The sequence below is a fragment of the Mytilus californianus genome, unplaced genomic scaffold (genome assembly GCF_021869535.1).
Source record: "Mytilus californianus isolate M0D057914Y unplaced genomic scaffold, xbMytCali1.0.p SCAF_3, whole genome shotgun sequence".
Taxonomy (NCBI): Eukaryota; Metazoa; Mollusca; class Bivalvia; order Mytilida; family Mytilidae; genus Mytilus; species Mytilus californianus.
Genome location: NW_026262679.1, coordinates 42,296,563 through 42,315,359, shown reverse-complemented (window position 1 = coordinate 42,315,359; position 18,797 = coordinate 42,296,563). Strand labels below are relative to the sequence as shown.

Here is an 18,797-nt window from a genome sequence, read left to right as displayed (position 1 = left end):
TTGGGTTTTGATTGCTCTTCATTTTCTTATTTATGTTGGCCTTCCAATTGTTTTAATTCGAGAGCCACTAAGGGGCGGCTGGCTTCACAAGCCTGGTATATTCAATTGATGACCATTTACAACTACTGAGTCGCTGCCACTGTTGGTAGACATTGCATTCCTCAGGGGTATCATCAGCACAAAAGTCAGCACTAAATTTGACATGATATTTCATGATATGGTCATTTACATAAATTTAAAGTATTTGAAGCACTGCGTTTTGCTACAACAAGCATAGATGGTCTTAGCCATAGTTGGCACCATTTTTCGGTAGATGTAGTTTTCAATGCTGTTCAACTTTGATTTTTTTAGCGCTCCACTTGTTTTGATTCGGGCGCCAATGATTTGTCTTATGTAGACGAAACTCGCCTCTTGCGCAACAAAGTACAAGCCTGGTATCTGAAATGAGTTCGTTTTAATAATGAGCAAAACTCATACTGTTAAAAATGTAAAATTATAAACGCAAATTTTGATACAAAAGTTCCCGTTTGGATTAGGTTTTTTTAAAATTTATAATATGATAAAAGTACTTTAAAAATGAGAGGCGAAAGATACCAAAGGGACATTCAAACTCATAAGTCGAAAATAAACTGACAACGCCATGGCTAAAAAAGAAAAAGACCAACAGACAAGCAGACACACAGACAAACAATAATACACAAAACACAACAGTTTCATTATGATATTCATTCAGATACCAAATTTTTCAATATTCTGTTCGAATTGTGGAGTCATTTTTTTTTTATCATTAATGTCTAGTGATTAAAAGCGAGGACAGCCTTTCCAATTCTGATCAAAATCGTTAACAATCATAAAAACATCTAGATAAAGGGATCATTTTTACGAGATGGTCAGATCGTAAGGAATAACGATACTCTAAACAATACATAAATGAAATATACATCTATTTTTTACATTTATGATTATATAAATGACCGATATTTAATATCTTGAGTAACACGATTAAATTTCAATAAAATGTTAGGTTAACATTCAGTATCCGACCAGTTTCAGCTTTGATCATCAGGGATAGTGAGATTATCATTAACAACGTCGTTAAGGACGACGTTTGATGGTTCGTATATAATGTTACTTTGATTGTTTAACATTTTTCTAAAAAAAAATCTTTGATAATTATTTTTGTCTCAGTTGACGTAGAAATCTATATATTGGGAAAATATGGAAGTTAAAAAAATTTTAATTTAATTTCGTTGTTTATTTTTGCAGATTGAATATATTTATCTATTTAGTAAAAGAACTCTTAACATTTTTTTCAGAATTTTCCTTTAAGTAGTCAAAAATTTGCCCATTAGGTCTAATGTATAAATTCCTTTTTTAGGAAATATAAGGAAATGAAAGAATGAATTGGTATTAACATAATTTTACCCTACATATTTGTATATAAAACATTGTAAAAGGAGTTCATCTTGGTCAAAGGATTGTCATTTGCATTTGAGTAAATGGTGTGGTCATTAACTGTACCTCCATCTATTTATGGTTGATCAAAGACATACAATAGGGTACTATATATGCCTTTGATTAGATTGTGAAATACATATTTACTATGGAGACCTAAGGGAAACGTTTCAAATAATTTACACAAAATTCTGGCAAATATTGTCCGAGTTGGATGTATAACAATAAGCAAAAAATAGGATAGAATTCAGATATTAGATATGAAAAATTGATTTTTAATAGTTTATGTTCAAAGATTTATAGAACCCACACGAATTTTAGTTGTGTATCATTTAAATGTATATCGATTATAATGCTGTTTTTAAACCCCAATCAATATCTATTTTTAGGTCATAATAAATGTACAAATAAGTTCCGTTTCTATGCTCTAATAATGCTGTGGAATATTTCAATTTGTGTAACATTTACTGAAATTATTGATTCAACAAAATGGATAAAAACAGAAGAAATATTCTTGGCAATATATAAGGACTTCATCTTCTTGAATGAGTAAGAAAGGTATTATCTTAATTTAGTAAACACGCCATACAGGAAGTTGACATGACTTATTAAGGTTCATCATAACAAATGGACAAAAATGGCTGTATTTACACCTCAAAAACTACTCTGAATACAGACTAGCCTGTCCAGTTTGAAAAGTTTGAAGGCCTGGCATCCACTAGATATATAAAAGTTAAATGTATTTTGTGTTTCAGAAAGATAAAATCTTTTTTGGATTTTGATGGGCATTATTTTTCGTTCCTGCTGTTGGTGTAAAAATAAACAAACACCTGAATTGCTTTTATACTGTCCACCCAGTTACACCTTTAACTCCCCTATAGTTGTGTAGATACCCATTGTCTGTCTATTGTCCATGTCAATCAAGGATAATTAATGCAATACAATAGTTGTTACCTGATAGGGAGCATCTCAAAGTTGTATCCAAACTTAGTTTATTTTTACACCTTCTGCAGGAACGAAAAAAAAATGCCCATCAAAATCCAAAAAAGATTTTATCTTTCTGAAACACAAAATGCATTTAACTTTTATATTTAGGTTAGTCTGTACTCAGATTAGTTTTTGAAGTGTAAATACAGCCATTTTTGTCCATTTGTTATGATGAACCTTAATTCTATTAAATCAACAGTATTTACAAAGGAAACAATTTCATTTGAAATACGTTCAATCAAAAGCCTTTAATATATGTTCATGTATAAGGAGATGTGGTATCATTGCCAATGAGATAATTATTCATCAAAGTCCAAATGCGTTGGATCTAAACAAATTTGGGTTACCGAACGAGTCGAGATTGTTTATAATGTTACCAAAACGGCTTCTATTATAATTCACTGTATAGTGGTTATATAAATTGCTAAAAAGCACCTGTATTAGTATACATCATTACATTGATGTTCAAACACATGTAGTAATATTCGTCATACATTTTTCAGAATGCAGTTTATCACAGAGCAAAATGTCGTTTTAATTTTCTTGATTGGCCTTCATATGAACAGTTGTTATGGATTCTATTCAATTAATTGTAAGTTTACTCATATATTATCGAGTTCGCTAGTAAGCCATACATACTGTAAACCAACTAATTTTCGCGACTTTCGGGAGTAGAAAACTAATGCAAATATAAATCGTCTCGAATATGTTAAACTTCTATCTTTTCTTATATCAATACATCAATGAAATTAGAACACCGCGAAAATAAATCGCAGCGAATACAAATAGAAACGACTAAACGCGAAAAAAAGTATGCGCGATAATAAGTTGGTAACTTAGTAGTTACTGTGAAGCTTTATCCTTGGCTACAAATTCACACAGATATGATATTATTAATGTCGGTTAGCTAACACTGAGTCTACATAAAATCGTTTAATAAACGATGTACATTATATCATCTAAAACGCTGGTGTCTTATGACAGAAAACCACGATTTTGTACATCTGTTCAATTGATTGTAATAACGAAATTCCGGGCCATAAATGTTGAATGGTAAAGGTGAAAATTCGATTCGTCATGACAAATTATGTCAACTTTGCTGTTATCAATTACAACATGTAAAAATTTGAAAAGCATTGGTTGAATGGTTACAAAAATGTATCAAGTTATTGAATGAAAACATTGGCGCTGACCAAAGCCAGCCAACCATACTTTTCATCGAATAAACCGGCTAAGATAAGCTTAACTTTCAAAAGGTAAAACCGTTCACGTATAGACAGAAGACATAGAAAGGCTGCAGGAATTCATTATCGGCATTATTTTAAAAAAATGATACAATTTATCTGTAAACTTCCAACTCATTAAAAACACAATGTAATTAAACTAATGTTCTATCTTCCTAAGGAAAAGTTTATTGTAGAAGAGTGGCGAAAGATAACAGAGGGACATTCAAGCTCATAAGTCGAAAATAAACTGACAACGCCATGACTAAAACAGAACAACAGACAAACAACAGTACACAAAACACAACATAGAAAACTAAGACTGAGCAACAAGAACCCCACCAAAAACAGGGGTGATCTCAGGTGCTCCGGGAGGGTAAAAAGATCCTTCACTACATGTGGCACCCGTAGTGTCGCTCTAGTAGCTGTTCTGTTTATGACCTTTTGGTAAAATATTTTAAAAGTTTCATTTTTTTACTGCTTTAATTACAATTTAACTTTCAAAACATGTGGTCTCGAACATACCTGGTGAATGTCATTCAAAATCAGTATCACGCACACGCAAATCGGTATTATAATTATATTGTTAGTATGTAAAACGTTCTGTAGTTGTCGTTTGTTGATGTGGTTCATAAGTGTTTCTCGTTTCTTGTTTTTTATATAGATTAGACCGTTGGTTTTCCCGTTTGAATGGTTTTACACTAGTAATTTTTGGGGCTCTTTATGGCTTGCTGTTCGGTGTGAGCCAAGGCTCCGTGTTGAAGACCGTACTTTGACTTATAATGGTTTACTTTTATAAATTTTGACTTGGATGGAGAGTTGTCTCATTGGCACTCATACCACATCTTCTTATATCTATATACTTATTTTTGAAAAAGAGATGGAAGATGCAAAAGGGAGAATAAAAACTCATTAGACGAGGAGATACTAAAACTTTTACCAAAAACGGAAAAAGACAACAGTCTACAAAACAGTACAAAAAAACCCTGACTAATAAGAACCCCACCAAAATAAATAAGGGGTAATATCAGGTGCTCCTGAAGAGTACATATTCTGTTCCACATCCAGCAACCGTAGAGTTACCATTAGTTAGTATAAATTACCTGTTAAGTCATATTGGGATATGTCACAATCAAGAAAATTTGAACGGGAGAATACCTTCGACAATTTGAACATATCCATAAACATCTGCAATAAAGATATTCCATAACGGTCATCCAAATTCAGTTGTTCACAATCACAATTATAGCACATGATGGTCTATCGCAAATTGTATTATTTATTTATTGTTGGTACTTAATCCTCTTAGTTTAAAGAGGTAAAATCGAACACTCGAATGTTCTGTATCATGCCAGCACATATCTATCTTTAAGAAACATATTGAAAATTTTATAACTGTATTACCATATTGAGTCTTATGGAAAAAAATATTGCCATGATTTAACACAACAAACTATAAAAGGAAGGTCACTCTAATTTATGTTTCATGCTTACTGGGCCAAATCAAGTTCAATGAACAAATAAAAAACTCACTAACCATACCAGGCATAAATTGTTATGACGTTCGAATCAACGTTTTGAAGGCCAAAAATCAAACACGAAGTTGAAGAGCATTGCAAGCCTTAATTTCCAAAAAGTTTGGCTAAAACCGACTGAGGTCATCTATGTCTGGTTGTAGAATAACCTTGATGTTTCAAGTAATTCAAAATTCTATTAACAAAACATTTATGGAAAAAAAACTTATCCATATTTCATGTATACATTAAGTGCTGACTTCTTGCTGTATGTGAACTGGTATAATGACGCATTTAATGAAAGTCTAGTGGTATCCAAAGTACATGTCGTGCATAATTTCTGATAGAATATTACATCTGAGTTGATTCATTTGTTGCTTTGGGTGATGATAGCGTATTCAATCGTATCAAACGCGTTGACGTATACGTATCTCGAAATTTACGAGAATAAATATACTACGACCCGATAGCTAGCAAAACTTGATGTAAAACATATTTTGTTATAATCCTTTTGGTCACGTATTTAGGTCTTATACATCATTTTGGCTTTCAACTTTTTGGGATTGAACGTTCCTGATTAATGTTAATTCAGAAAAGCGCTTCGGACGCACGAAATTATTAAATTAATATTTTCATATACTAGCACTAGGGCCTGTTGGTGGGTTGTTAGTTACTAAATATACAAAAAGCTTTGCGGGGTTGGATTCTGACATTATTTCTAACAAACTTTTCTTAAATTCTCCGTTTATAAATTAAGAACCTTTTACAAAACGACGGGTCCAACAAAGTTGACCTTTCTATCGTTTTTTTATGTTCCTTTTGGTCATATAGCTCTACAATGTTGGTCTTATTTCAAATTAAATTTATTTTTTAAGTAAAACTAATAATCAAGTACTTAATTATTTCAGTACAGTTTGCGTCTCATTATTGTGACGAATACGTCAGACGACTAACGGAGAGCACATTTTATAAATTATCATGGCATGGACAAACTTCTCCAAAACTATGTGATTTTAGTTTTACTGGTGGAGAGAGTAGTGAGCATAGATCGTATACAGTATGTTTTGAGTCATTGGTATTTGATTTACCATATTCAATGGGTAATGTTGAGCTGCAAGTAAAAAATTATACAGGGAGTAAATCAAAATGGGTAAGTACATTTTTTTTTATTGACAACACATTGGGTTACGGATTACAGTGAACATGTCTTTATTTAAACAAAAAATCGATATTCACATGGGTGCAAAAAAACGATCCTCTGTCTCAGATTTCAATTTTATACTAATCAGATAACGTTCATATCAGTTAAGCTTTCTTTAGACTTAAAGAGTGATAAGAGGATTCTTTCTCATTAATTGGTTTTGTGCTTTTACACCCTCTTTGGAGGGATGTGAGGACTTATTAAAATCGAATGTAGGCTATACCATCTCCCCCAATTAACGGATAATTACGCTATTATTAGTGGTAAAGAATTCACTTGACAGACCGAAACATATAAGAAAAATAAACTTTCGATCGTTACTTACACTTTTTCTACAATCTCGATAGCTAAACTCTAGTTTTAACATTCGTCGCAAAAATTGAAAATTTAGATTCAATCTAAATTGAGAGGGATCGTACTGATCACACTCCGAGGAGGTGGAGAATATTGGCGTTCCGGTTAAGTTGATTCTCCAATGTTTGTGGACTTTAGTTTTCTCGTTTGAATTGTTTAACATTTGTCATTTCGAGGCCTTTTATAGCTGACAGTGCGGTATTGGTTTTACTTATTGTTGAAGACCGTACGGTGACCGATAGTTTTTAAATTATGTGTCATTTGGTCTCTTGTGGATAGTTGTCTCATTGGCAATTATACCACATATTCTTATTTGTATATTTGTTGATCTATAATGTCTTACAGGAAAGAATATAACATAAATATCTAACTCATTAAAATTCTTCCTCATCATGGCCATACCGTGAACTTCACGTTGCAATCTTTGAGCTGGTATGCTATTCGAGACCTTACTTTTTCAAATAAGGACATACTTGATGAGTTAAGATGAAAGTTGTTGGTGGCACTGATTATGAAATTTACTGGATTACGTAATATGTTGAAAACGATGAGTATCACTACAGCAGAAATTATTACTCTACTTACGCTACCAATTGCATTTACTGGTTTATTATTAGGGGATTTGCTGGTTTATTACAACGGGATTCGGTTGCTCAATCTCTAATTTTCTATGTAATTTGTAAATTTTTATCTTCGTCTTTTTTAGAAATATTAAATATCATAAAAGTAAGAATTATTAAATAGAAGATGTCTCTGCAAGGAGATTTACAGCCATGATTTCACCTATTTCTATTCATTTTTTTTTTGTCCACTGCAGTATTATACGAGAGACGACATATCTATAGAGAAAACCTGTGTAAAGCAGGCGTACATGTTAACCATAACCATTATGTTACCAAATAGATATATAGAACCACTACCAAAGACCTACCTCGTCATCAAAGTCACAGCATTTCGTTTTAGAGGTAATATTCGTTCACAAATAACAAAAAAAGGCGCTAAAGACATACATTTAATTTAACAGGACAATTAGAAGAAAAAATGCTTTCAATTAGGTGAGCTGATGTAACCTGTATTTGTTTCATTCACGTGATCAAAATCTACAAAATGTTTAAGTCCTACTGGAAAGTGAATATTGAAGAGTCAATTTGATAGACTTTAAATACTTCTCAATAAATAAATATATTTCCATAAAAATCCATCGAAATATTATTTAACACTGTTTGCAGCTGGCTTTTTGATGAATCTTACAAATTCTACAGAACTTTGAACACTTTTGAATGGAAGGACGCCGTGAACAAAACGGACTTAAGTCGCATCCAACAGAAAACATATAACTTTACTTTCAGCATAATTTTGGATTTGGTTTAGGATGTTCATCTAAAACAGTTTTGAGATAAACAAATTTAAAATTCTGTCTAAGTTGCTGATTTGGCTATATTCAGGCGTTTGTGATTTAGCGATATTTTAAAATTAAGTCAAACTGTTGTTAAAAGCTGAAAGTACACACATGAGTTTTCAGTTAATTAAAAAAAACGACCCTTGTGTGAAATAAATTCTGAGATAATTGGTCTAACAATGTATCTAATATAAAGATCTTCTGTTGAAAGTAAAAAATCTATAATATTTTTTAGAGAAAATGTGATTTCTATCATTCATTCTTTATTCAACTCCTTTTCTATCTCGGTCAGATAAACAACATAGGGTACAGTTAACATTGAATTAGTTCAAAAAACATATGAATTACAGAAGAAAATAATCTCAGCAAACAAAAACCGACTTTTTCTACTAAAAAGCGTTTTAATCGTTAGTCAGCCTGGTTTCTCTTCTTTAAAATTCAGATGAAAATATTACAACAGCCAGCAGCAACATAGGTATAACTTTTGTTTCTGTTGTAATCTTTATTGTTTGTGCATTTCTCAATTCAGCAAACTCGGAGACCGAGTTTAGGTGGAGTAGTGGCTGAGAATCCATGACAAGTCGCCCCACTGCCAAATCGCCCCACACCAAATAGCCCCACTTTTTCACCAACTCGCCCCATTTCTGAAAAATCGCCCCACTCTTGTTTACCAACTCGCCCCACTTTTGAAAAAGGGTAAAATCCCGTTGAATATAGGTCTGCCAACTCGCCCCACTTATGAAAAAGGGTACAATCCCGATGAAATAAGGTCTGCCAACTAGCCCAACTTTTGACTTGTCTTGCTTCCGTGGCGAATATAACCTGGAAGATTTGGAAAAATGTGAATTAGAAATAAAGCAAATTCAGACAATATATTTTAAGTGCTAAAGTGATAGTTTGTTAATCCGTTTATCTAACCTTTTACCTTTCTTTGTATTTAATTAATTCTATTGTTAAATATATATTCGTCGTAATTGAAATCACTTTGACGTTGACAAGTTAATCCGTTGGACACTAATCCTTTTCTATAGATACATATTTTATATATATGCTTTTGAATGATATTTTCGGAAGTCAGTTGAGGTCTTAGGTCTGGTACTGTCCGGACCTTGCTAATATAGCTTAAAGTATTGGTATTCCGTCTTTGAATTACTATAGCCGGAAAACCCTCGGTTATACGACTGCCATACAAGTGAGAGATTTAGCTAGCTATAAAACCAGGTTTAATCCACAATGTTCTACATAAGGAAGTGCCTGTACCCAAGTCAAGAATATAACAGTTGTTTTCTATGCATGAGATGTGTTTCAGCTTTTGATTTGCCATTTTTATAAAGGACTTTCGGTTTTGAATTTCCCTTGCAGTACATTTTTTTTTGTTATTTACTTTTTTTTAAATCGTTAATCAACCTGGTTTCTCTGCTTTGAATTTCAGATAAAAAGATTACACCAACCAGCAGCAGACATATAACTTTACTTTCAGCATAATTTTGGATTTGGTTTAGGATGTTCATCTAAAACAGTTTTGAGATAAACAAATTTAAAATTCTGTCTAAGTTGCTGATTTGGCTATATTCAGGCGTTTGTGATTTAGCGATATTTTAAAATTAAGTCAAACTGTTGTTAAAAGCTGAAAGTACACACATGAGTTTTCAGTTAATTAAAAAAAACGACCCTTGTGTGAAATAAATTCTGAGATAATTGGTCTAACAATGTATCTAATATAAAGATCTTCTGTTGAAAGTAAAAAATCTATAATATTTTTTAGAGAAAATGTGATTTCTATCATTCATTCTTTATTCAACTCCTTTTCTATCTCGGTCAGATAAACAACATAGGGTACAGTTAACATTGAATTAGTTCAAAAAACATATGAATTACAGAAGAAAATAATCTCAGCAAACAAAAACCGACTTTTTCTACTAAAAAGCGTTTTAATCGTTAGTCAGCCTGGTTTCTCTTCTTTAAAATTCAGATGAAAATATTACAACAGCCAGCAGCAACATAGGTATAACTTTTGTTTCTGTTGTAATCTTTATTGTTTGTGCATTTTGTATGTTTTTCTGCATCAAATCTCGTTTGTGATTTAGTGCTCTTTTAAGAATAAGTCAAACTGATGTTAAAAGCTAAAAGTACACACATGGAGCTACTGAATGTTAAATACTTTTTTTTTAAAAACGACCCTTGTGTGAAATAAATTCTGAGATAAGTGGTCTAACAATGTATCTGATATCAAGACCTTCTGTGTTATGCTGAAATGAAACGGCTGAAAGAATCTATAATAATTTTTAGAGAAAATTTGATTTCTATAATTCATTCTTTATTCAACCTTTTTTTTCATCTCGGTCAGAAGAACAACATAGGGTACAGTAAACATTGAATTAGTTTCGAAAACATTTGAACTACAGACAAGAAAATATTTTGAGCAAACAAAAACCAACTTTTTCTACTTAAAGCGTTTGTGTTATTGTCCTATGGTCATTTTTGAATCATTGTCTTTCATTTTTTCTTATGTACTTTGTCTTTATGCCATTTTGTGTTTCTTTGTTAAAACAGTTATTTGTTTTTATAGTGATTAATATTATATTACAATGTTGACTGCTGTACCCCAATTTTTGACGATTTTACCAATTATATCTGTTTGTTTTGCTCACACATTTATATATAATCAATATTATGGAATTCAATGCGACTATAACCCGGAAGATTTGGTCAAATGTGAATTAGAAATAAAGCAAATTCAGACAATATATTTTAAGTGCTAAAGTGACAATTTGTTAATCCGTTTATCTAACCTTTTATGATATTTTCGGAAGTCAGTTGAGGTCTTAGGTCTGGTACTTTCCGGACCTTGCTAATAAAGTTTAAAGTATTGGTATTCCGTCTTTGAATTACTATAGCCGGAAAACCCCCGGTTATATGTTGGTTGAGGACCCGGGCACAATCCTGAGCTAGTTCCCCCAAACTAGCAAATGAATACCTTCAGAAGCAACAGAATGGAATGACCTTCGAATTACTAGCCTTGCAGAAATGGACATCCGTTTCCGATGAGAAGATCAGATACCTGTTTGGAATTTCTGTGCAAATATTGCGGTAAAAAGTAAAATCACAAAAATACTGAACTCCGAGGAAAATTCAAAACGGAAAGTCCCTAATCAAATTAAGATATTGAATGTTTTCACATACCATCGGTGTAATGCAGTAAACGCTTATTGTTACAAATGCAGACATCATGGACATTTTGCCCGCATGTGTAGTTTTCACGTGAAGGCATTTGTCAGCAACCCAAAACCAAAAAAGAGACAGCGACAGGTGAGAAAGTTTATAGAGAAGAAACAAATGTCTCAATTTCCGTTTCAAGGACTCGAGGACAAGGAAATCTCTACTTTTACATGCTCCATACAGGACGAATCCGCGAAACAGCACCTAAACAAGCTAAAAGCGTCTCATCGAAACTCACTGAAAGAAATTGCTGTCCTCAAATGTGAAAATTCGAAATTGGATACCGTTATTAAGGACAATGTAATGTTAAGGAACAGTTTTGACAAATTAAATTTGGAACGTTTACAACATGTTCGACTAATCCAAACGATCGACCGGGAGTTACCTGAGCATACAAGTAGAACTGAAAATTTTGAAAAGGAAATAGTGCGTTTGAAAGAGGAAAACCTTAATTTAACTAACACTAGATACCGTTTAACCATGGATTTGAAAAATGCTGAGATGCAAGACTGTCATTTTATCAAAACACTTAAAGACGAAATTCAGAAACTCAAGGTACTAAATTCCGACAATATACGTGAACATCAAAACTTGCTTCGTGAACTTTCAATCGCCGAGAATCAAATTGAAAGTTTGCGTACAAACTATTCCAACAATTCGCATCAACGCCAACGACAAGGAGGATACCCACGAAGATAACCGAAGTGAAATTGTCTCAATTCAGCAAACTCGGAGACCGAGTTTAGGTGGAGTAGTGGCTGAGAATCCATGACAAGTCGCCCCACTGCCAAATCGCCCCACACCAAATAGCCCCACTTTTTCACCAACTCGCCCCATTTCTGAAAAATCGCCCCACTCTTGTTTACCAACTCGCCCCACTTTTGAAAAAGGGTAAAATCCCGTTGAATATAGGTCTGCCAACTCGCCCCACTTATGAAAAAGGGTACAATCCCGATGAAATAAGGTCTGCCAACTAGCCCAACTTTTGACTTGTCTTGCTTCCGTGGCGAATATAACCTGGAAGATTTGGAAAAATGTGAATTAGAAATAAAGCAAATTCAGACAATATATTTTAAGTGCTAAAGTGATAGTTTGTTAATCCGTTTATCTAACCTTTTACCTTTCTTTGTATTTAATTAATTCTATTGTTAAATATATATTCGTCGTAATTGAAATCACTTTGACGTTGACAAGTTAATCCGTTGGACACTAATCCTTTTCTATAGATACATATTTTATATATATGCTTTTGAATGATATTTTCGGAAGTCAGTTGAGGTCTTAGGTCTGGTACTGTCCGGACCTTGCTAATATAGCTTAAAGTATTGGTATTCCGTCTTTGAATTACTATAGCCGGAAAACCCTCGGTTATACGACTGCCATACAAGTGAGAGATTTAGCTAGCTATAAAACCAGGTTTAATCCACAATGTTCTACATAAGGAAGTGCCTGTACCCAAGTCAAGAATATAACAGTTGTTTTCTATGCATGAGATGTGTTTCAGCTTTTGATTTGCCATTTTTATAAAGGACTTTCGGTTTTGAATTTCCCTTGCAGTACATTTTTTTTTGTTATTTACTTTTTTTTAAATCGTTAATCAACCTGGTTTCTCTGCTTTGAATTTCAGATAAAAAGATTACACCAACCAGCAGCAACATAGGTATAACTGTTGTTTCTGTTGTAATCTTTATTGTTTGTGCATTTGGTATGTTTTTCTGCATCAAGTCTGGCCGAGGACCTAGAAGAGGAGTAGAAAGCATTGGTGGTGGTATTGCTTGTATTGGCGAGGCTGTATGTAATTGTTTCAAATGTGAATGTTTTGACTGTACAGCAAATTTACCCTCATGTGACTGTGATTGTGAAAATATATGTAAGCCATGTGGGGAGTGTTGTACTGCATGGGCGGGTTGCTGTACAACTTTAATTTTAAGTGTGAGAGGCGAGAGTCATGAAGATCCATCTTTGGAAACAACAGGAATGAATCCAATACCACAAGAGCCAGAACAGACTCACACGTCGACTTTAATGCCGGAGCCTTCCGTACCACCACCGGATTACAATACATTACAAGGTATCATTTATTATATAAACTTTAAATTACATTATATTATGCATCTATTGGTTTTTCCACAGATTCAAGCACACACTCATTATTTTTTTCGAATTCAGCTTTATTTATAATCGTTCAATGGATAAACTTTTGTATATGCAGCTCATAATGCCGAATGGCTATAGTTTGGTGGAAAGATGAATGACAGAGGAGATGATAGCTTGGAAGCTGATATTTTAGGAATTTGAATCATCGAAACATAATAAGAAGACCAATATGGTTATGATACGATCATAGCAAACGGTATTCGTAATGTGTTTGATCACTTTATAGTCTTATTAACATCCAATATATTTTTTCTGTACAAACCTAAATACTTATGGTATATAAATCGTGGATGATTGTAATTTAAAAAAGTTAAATTCGATTACAGTGGATCCGCAATGATTTTATCAACTATAGTTTCAGGTCGTTTATATGTTTTTCCCTTTTTTGATTATCATTTTGTTCAATTATATTTCAACTTCTAAATTTATGAACGGAGTTTGTTTTTAATTATTGTATTTATCTTCGAAATAACATTTTACGTCGTCGTTTTTCTACGAATTTATGATTAAAGTTTAAAAAATTCAAAAATATATATAACATTAATAAAACAAAAAATAACAATAGCTAATAAAAAAAAATACATCTCTATGACCATAACCATTTTTATATGGTTCATCAATATCTACCACGATGATACCAGGAAGAATAATAGCGAGCATGTCAAAATGATAAATATTGAATAAAATAAAACTAGAAGTGCCAGGAAAACACTAATGCCCTCCCTTACCGAAAAATAAGCCTCGTGGCAAACGTTTGCAGCAAACTAATGGCAAATATTGCCGCAAGTTTTTAGCAAATGTTTGCTGCAAATTTGCCGCAACCATTTTACCATGCACACGAAGCTTGTGGTAAGCTTGCGGCAAACATAATCATGCAAATTAGATTTGCTGCAAACTTGCTGCAAACTTTTTAACACTTATTATTTCTTTCTGCTGCGTGTTTGCAGCATACTTGCAGGAACTACACATATATACCAATGTTATGTGCCTAGACACATTTAATTTATATCTTTCAAATTACACATCAAAATTCTCAAAAAAGAAAATCCTGTACATATACAGCCTTTGAAAGAATACTTGCTAACGTATCTATGATTTAGTGAATATATATATATAAAGAAAAAAGTCTAAATTGAAAACAACGTTCAACCCTATGATTGCGTGGATAAAAACCTCAATTTTTATACGTGTGCATGCAAAACAATTTTCTTGAGAGAGGGGTCTAAATACAACACAAACAACATTTTCAAAAGACCAAAAAAGTGAAAAAGTATATTTTAACAAAACACATTTGACTAGCAGGTCGAACAATTGATGTTCTTAAACCCTGCTGACTGCCATTGGCGATTGCCAAATAAACGGATCATGAGATGTAACAAAATGGATCATATAATTAATCTATTACCAAACAGAAAACAATAAACTTGCGGGAAGATGGTATACCGCAAACATGAGGTGCAAATATTTGTACACCATATCCGGATTTCGACAATTAATGTCTCTTCAGTAATGTTAGGAATCGAAACGGTATTTGGAAGGCCATATAATTTACCTCAATTTAGGATAGACTCTTGAATTTTGAGGAGTCAAAATAGGATGAACGGATCATATAAACCCGAAGGCAAATATAATACAAGCCCAAACGAAAAAATATATACAAGTCTAAATTGAAAACAACGTTCAAACCTATGATTGCGTTGGATAAGAACCGCAATTTTTATACGTGTGCATGCAAAACAAATTTCTTGTTAGAGGGGTCCAAATACAGCACAACCAACATTTTCCAAAAGACCAAAAAAGTGAAAAAGTTTATTTTAACAATATAAAGAAATACATACAACTATTTCATTTTTGAATGGGGAGCATGCTCAAATGTAAATATATATAAAGAAATATAAATGGATAAATCTCAAATGTGTATTGAGCATATACAAGCTAGGTAATAATTTCATTACAGAATTGAAATAGATCTAAACTTATTAAACAGTTTATATTTAATCAGTTACAAAATCCAAACTAAATATAGCTAGAGTATTTCAAACAAAGTTAAGTTATAATTATATATATGTATGATGGTGAATTTAATTATTTTTTACAGTTCTATGACTAATTTGTACTTACACAATTACATATTGAATATCTTATATCAATGAACCAAAATGCCTCCTTGATCTCTTACATATAGCATTTCTCAAACACAATCAACATGACCTAGCCCAAAATTTCAAATTGCTAGCTTCCGGGAAGTGACAACCAGGCATGCTACGTCAATATTGTGTAATTCTTGCAATGTTCTTGCAAACATATAGAATGGTCAAAGATTTCTGAAATCTTGCGGCAAACATTCTTTATTATCTGAACTCTCTTGCAATCTTACTGCAAACATTGGTGTTTCCGCAAACTTGCCGCAAGCTTGCAGCAAAAAGCTGCAATGTTTGCGTGAAGTTTGCAGCTAGCAGCAAACATATGCAAACACTATTTTCTGTTTAACTGCAAACTTGCAGCAGGTCTACTTTCAGTTCTATAAGGTCTTGCCAGCTGTCATACCTGCTTAAATCTAGAAGGTTATTGTTTTCTAAAAGTTTGCGTACTTCATTTCAATATAAAATCATTCATATAAATGTAATCGAAGAATTCGAATTTCGATGACGTCAGGGGGTGCAGTTACAGGATTCATCTTGCATATGAAGTATCGGTTTTTATCTGAAAAGAAATAGAAAAAATCATGATGTGTTCATTTAACTATTTATAATAGTGCACTATAATTATAAAAAAAATGTTGGTCTTAGTATTAAAATTATACATTTTTTTCAGGTAAAAGTCATCAATGTGTATATTAAACTACCTTAATTCATTCCCATTTGACACTCATAAATTTCACACTACATTAAATATTACTTTTTGTCTGTTGCAGGAGATTCATTAACGCCTCCTCCAAGTTATGAAACCGCTATACGTTATACACCTCCATCAGCACCTCCGACCAATCAATGATGACGACACATACGTACTACATGAACCCATTCTTCAAAATTATTATCTTTGATAGTTACCAATGACCCAAAGAATATCCAATAGTAATGTCGTATTAACGTCTCAAGATGCTGGATAAGCTATCCAAATTAAAGCATTTTCGTATCACGTTTTCGTATCACACTCCGTGCAGTGTGATACGAGAAATATTTCTTCATGCAAAAAATAGATAACAGGCAACAATCATAGGAGAATCTCAAATATCCTATTCCAGAGAGACAGGAATGTACATGTATATATTTTCGAATCTCTTATAACTTCAAGCCGATGATATAAATGCGATCAATAAGAGTACACTTCTGGTTGAATCTGAAGAAAACTATTAAATAAAAGGAATAAACAAGTTGACAAGTAGGATACGAGTATGGCGCTAAACGGAAAGTCGGTTAAGTGTAAAACAACATTGCACCACAGTAATGACACAACACAAAACATAGAAATTCAATTATATTGCTGAAATCGCTTTAAAAAACATTTTACAAATTGTAAAGATTTTGGTCTGTGTTTTAATTGTCTCTCCCTACAATATGAACATAAGTCAGGTAAGACAGACCACGTATTGTTCATTTGTCTTTGGTTGTATGTATGTTTTTTCCAGAGGACTTGGATGTTGGTGGCTGATATAGTTTGTTGTAGTATTCGGTATTTTTAGCGATTTCTATTATCCAATTATATGTATTAAATTTTGCACATCCATTGACAGGACTTCTGCAGGTGAAATAAATATTTCCCTTTTGAACAATAACCGTTATGTTTTTTCAATAGTGTATGGAAAATAAGTTCTTATTCGCCACAAAAGTAATGCAGGGCATGCTTTGATTTTTGTCGAGTCTGCGACTTTTGTCGCGGAAAGCTCGACATAGGGATAGTGATCCGGCGGCGGCGGCGGCGTTAGCTAACTTCTTAAAAGCTTTATATTTTAGAAGGGGGAAGACCTGGATGCTTCATACTTTGTATATAGATGCCTTATGTTACGAAGTTTCCATCTGTCACATGTCCATGGCCATTGTTCTTGACCTCATTTTCATGGTTCAGTGACTACTTGAAAACAAAGTTCAGATTTTTTGTAATGTTAATTTCTCTCTTATTATGAGTAATAGGATAACTATATTTGGTATGTGCGTACCCTGCAAGGTCCTCATGCCCGTCAGACAATCTGTTTTCACTTGACCTCGACCTCCTTTCATGGATCAGTGAACAAGGTTAAGTTTTGGTGGTCAAGTCCATATCTCAGATACTAGAAGCAATAGGTCTAGCATATTCGGTGTATGGAAGGACTGTAAGATGTAAATGTCCAACTGGCAGGTGTCATCTGACCTTGACCTCATTTTCATGGTTCAGTGGTTATTGTTAAGTTTTTGTGTTTTGGTCTGTTTTTCTTATACTGTATGCAATAGGTCTACTATATTTGGTGTATGGAATTATTGTATAGTGTACATGTCTAACTGGCAGGTGTCTTCTGACCTTGACCTCATATTCATGGTTCAGTGGTCAAAGTTAAGTTTTTGAGTTTTGGTCTTTTTTTCTAATACTATATGCAATAGGTCAACTATATTTGGTGTATGGAAATATTTTATGATGTACATGTCAGTCTTACAGGCTTTATTTGACCTTGACCTCATTTTCACGGTTCATTGCTCAGTGTTAAGTTTTTTGTGTTTTGGTCTGTTTTTCTAATACTATAAGCAATAGGTCAACTATATTTGTTGTATGGAAGGATTGCAAGCTGTACATGTCTGCCTGGCATGGTTCATCTGACCTTGACCTCATTTTCATGGTTCATTGGTCCATGTTTAGTTTTCTTGGTTAAGTCTGTATCTAAGAAACTATGAGCAATAGGTCAAATATATTTAGTGTATTGAATGATTGTAACGTGTACATGTTTTTCTTGTTTGGTTAATATGACATTGACCTCATTTTCTTGGATCATGTTAAGTTTATGTGATAGTTGTAGTAAAGCTTTATATTTAGGATTATCAACATAATATCAATGTTTAGTAAAGAAGGCGAGACATTTCAGCGTGTGCACTTTTGTTTTCTATGAAATATCTTTTCGTACATCCTTTTTAGTACCATCAAATTATAAAGAAAAAGAAAATTTAATCAGGACTTAAAGTATTAATTATTGCAATATCTACATGTAGTCTCTAATTGTTTGTTTCTTGTATTTAATGTATGTTATCTTACAATTCTAGTAAATTTGTTTACAGATACTGTTATAATGTTTTACGTTTAGGTGGGTCTATTATGATAAT

General features: G+C 32.9%; 1 protein-coding gene across 2 annotated transcripts; it reads left to right on the top strand.

The window, feature by feature from the left end:
* The first annotated feature begins 1,831 nt into the window (after window positions 1–1,831).
* Window positions 1,832–18,755, top strand: LOC127734613 (uncharacterized). 2 transcript variants are annotated; one of them, XM_052244585.1, is made up of 6 exons: window positions 1,832–2,013; window positions 2,946–3,034; window positions 6,088–6,329; window positions 7,552–7,699; window positions 12,980–13,423; window positions 16,424–18,755. In XM_052244585.1, exons 2-6 carry the CDS (start codon window positions 2,947–2,949, stop codon window positions 16,501–16,503), a joined length of 1,002 nt encoding a protein of 333 aa, XP_052100545.1. In that variant the 5' UTR covers window positions 1,832–2,013; window position 2,946; the 3' UTR covers window positions 16,504–18,755. The 2 variants fall into 2 exon arrangements, with proteins under 2 accessions (XP_052100545.1, XP_052100546.1); XM_052244586.1 differs by lacking the exon at window positions 2,946–3,034.
* Window positions 18,756–18,797: the final 42 nt, after the last annotated feature.

Bases quoted from the DNA above. Each gene is read 5' to 3' on its own strand.
- LOC127734613 (XM_052244585.1), top strand. From the start codon at position 2,947: ATGCAGTTTATCACAGAGCAAAATGTCGTTTTAATTTTCTTGATTGGC. The intron at 3,035-6,087 runs GTAAGTTTACTC...TAATTATTTCAG, and splicing joins TGGATTCTATTCAATTAATT to TACAGTTTGCGTCTCATTAT. The intron at 13,424-16,423 runs GTATCATTTATT...TGTCTGTTGCAG, and splicing joins GGATTACAATACATTACAAG to GAGATTCATTAACGCCTCCT.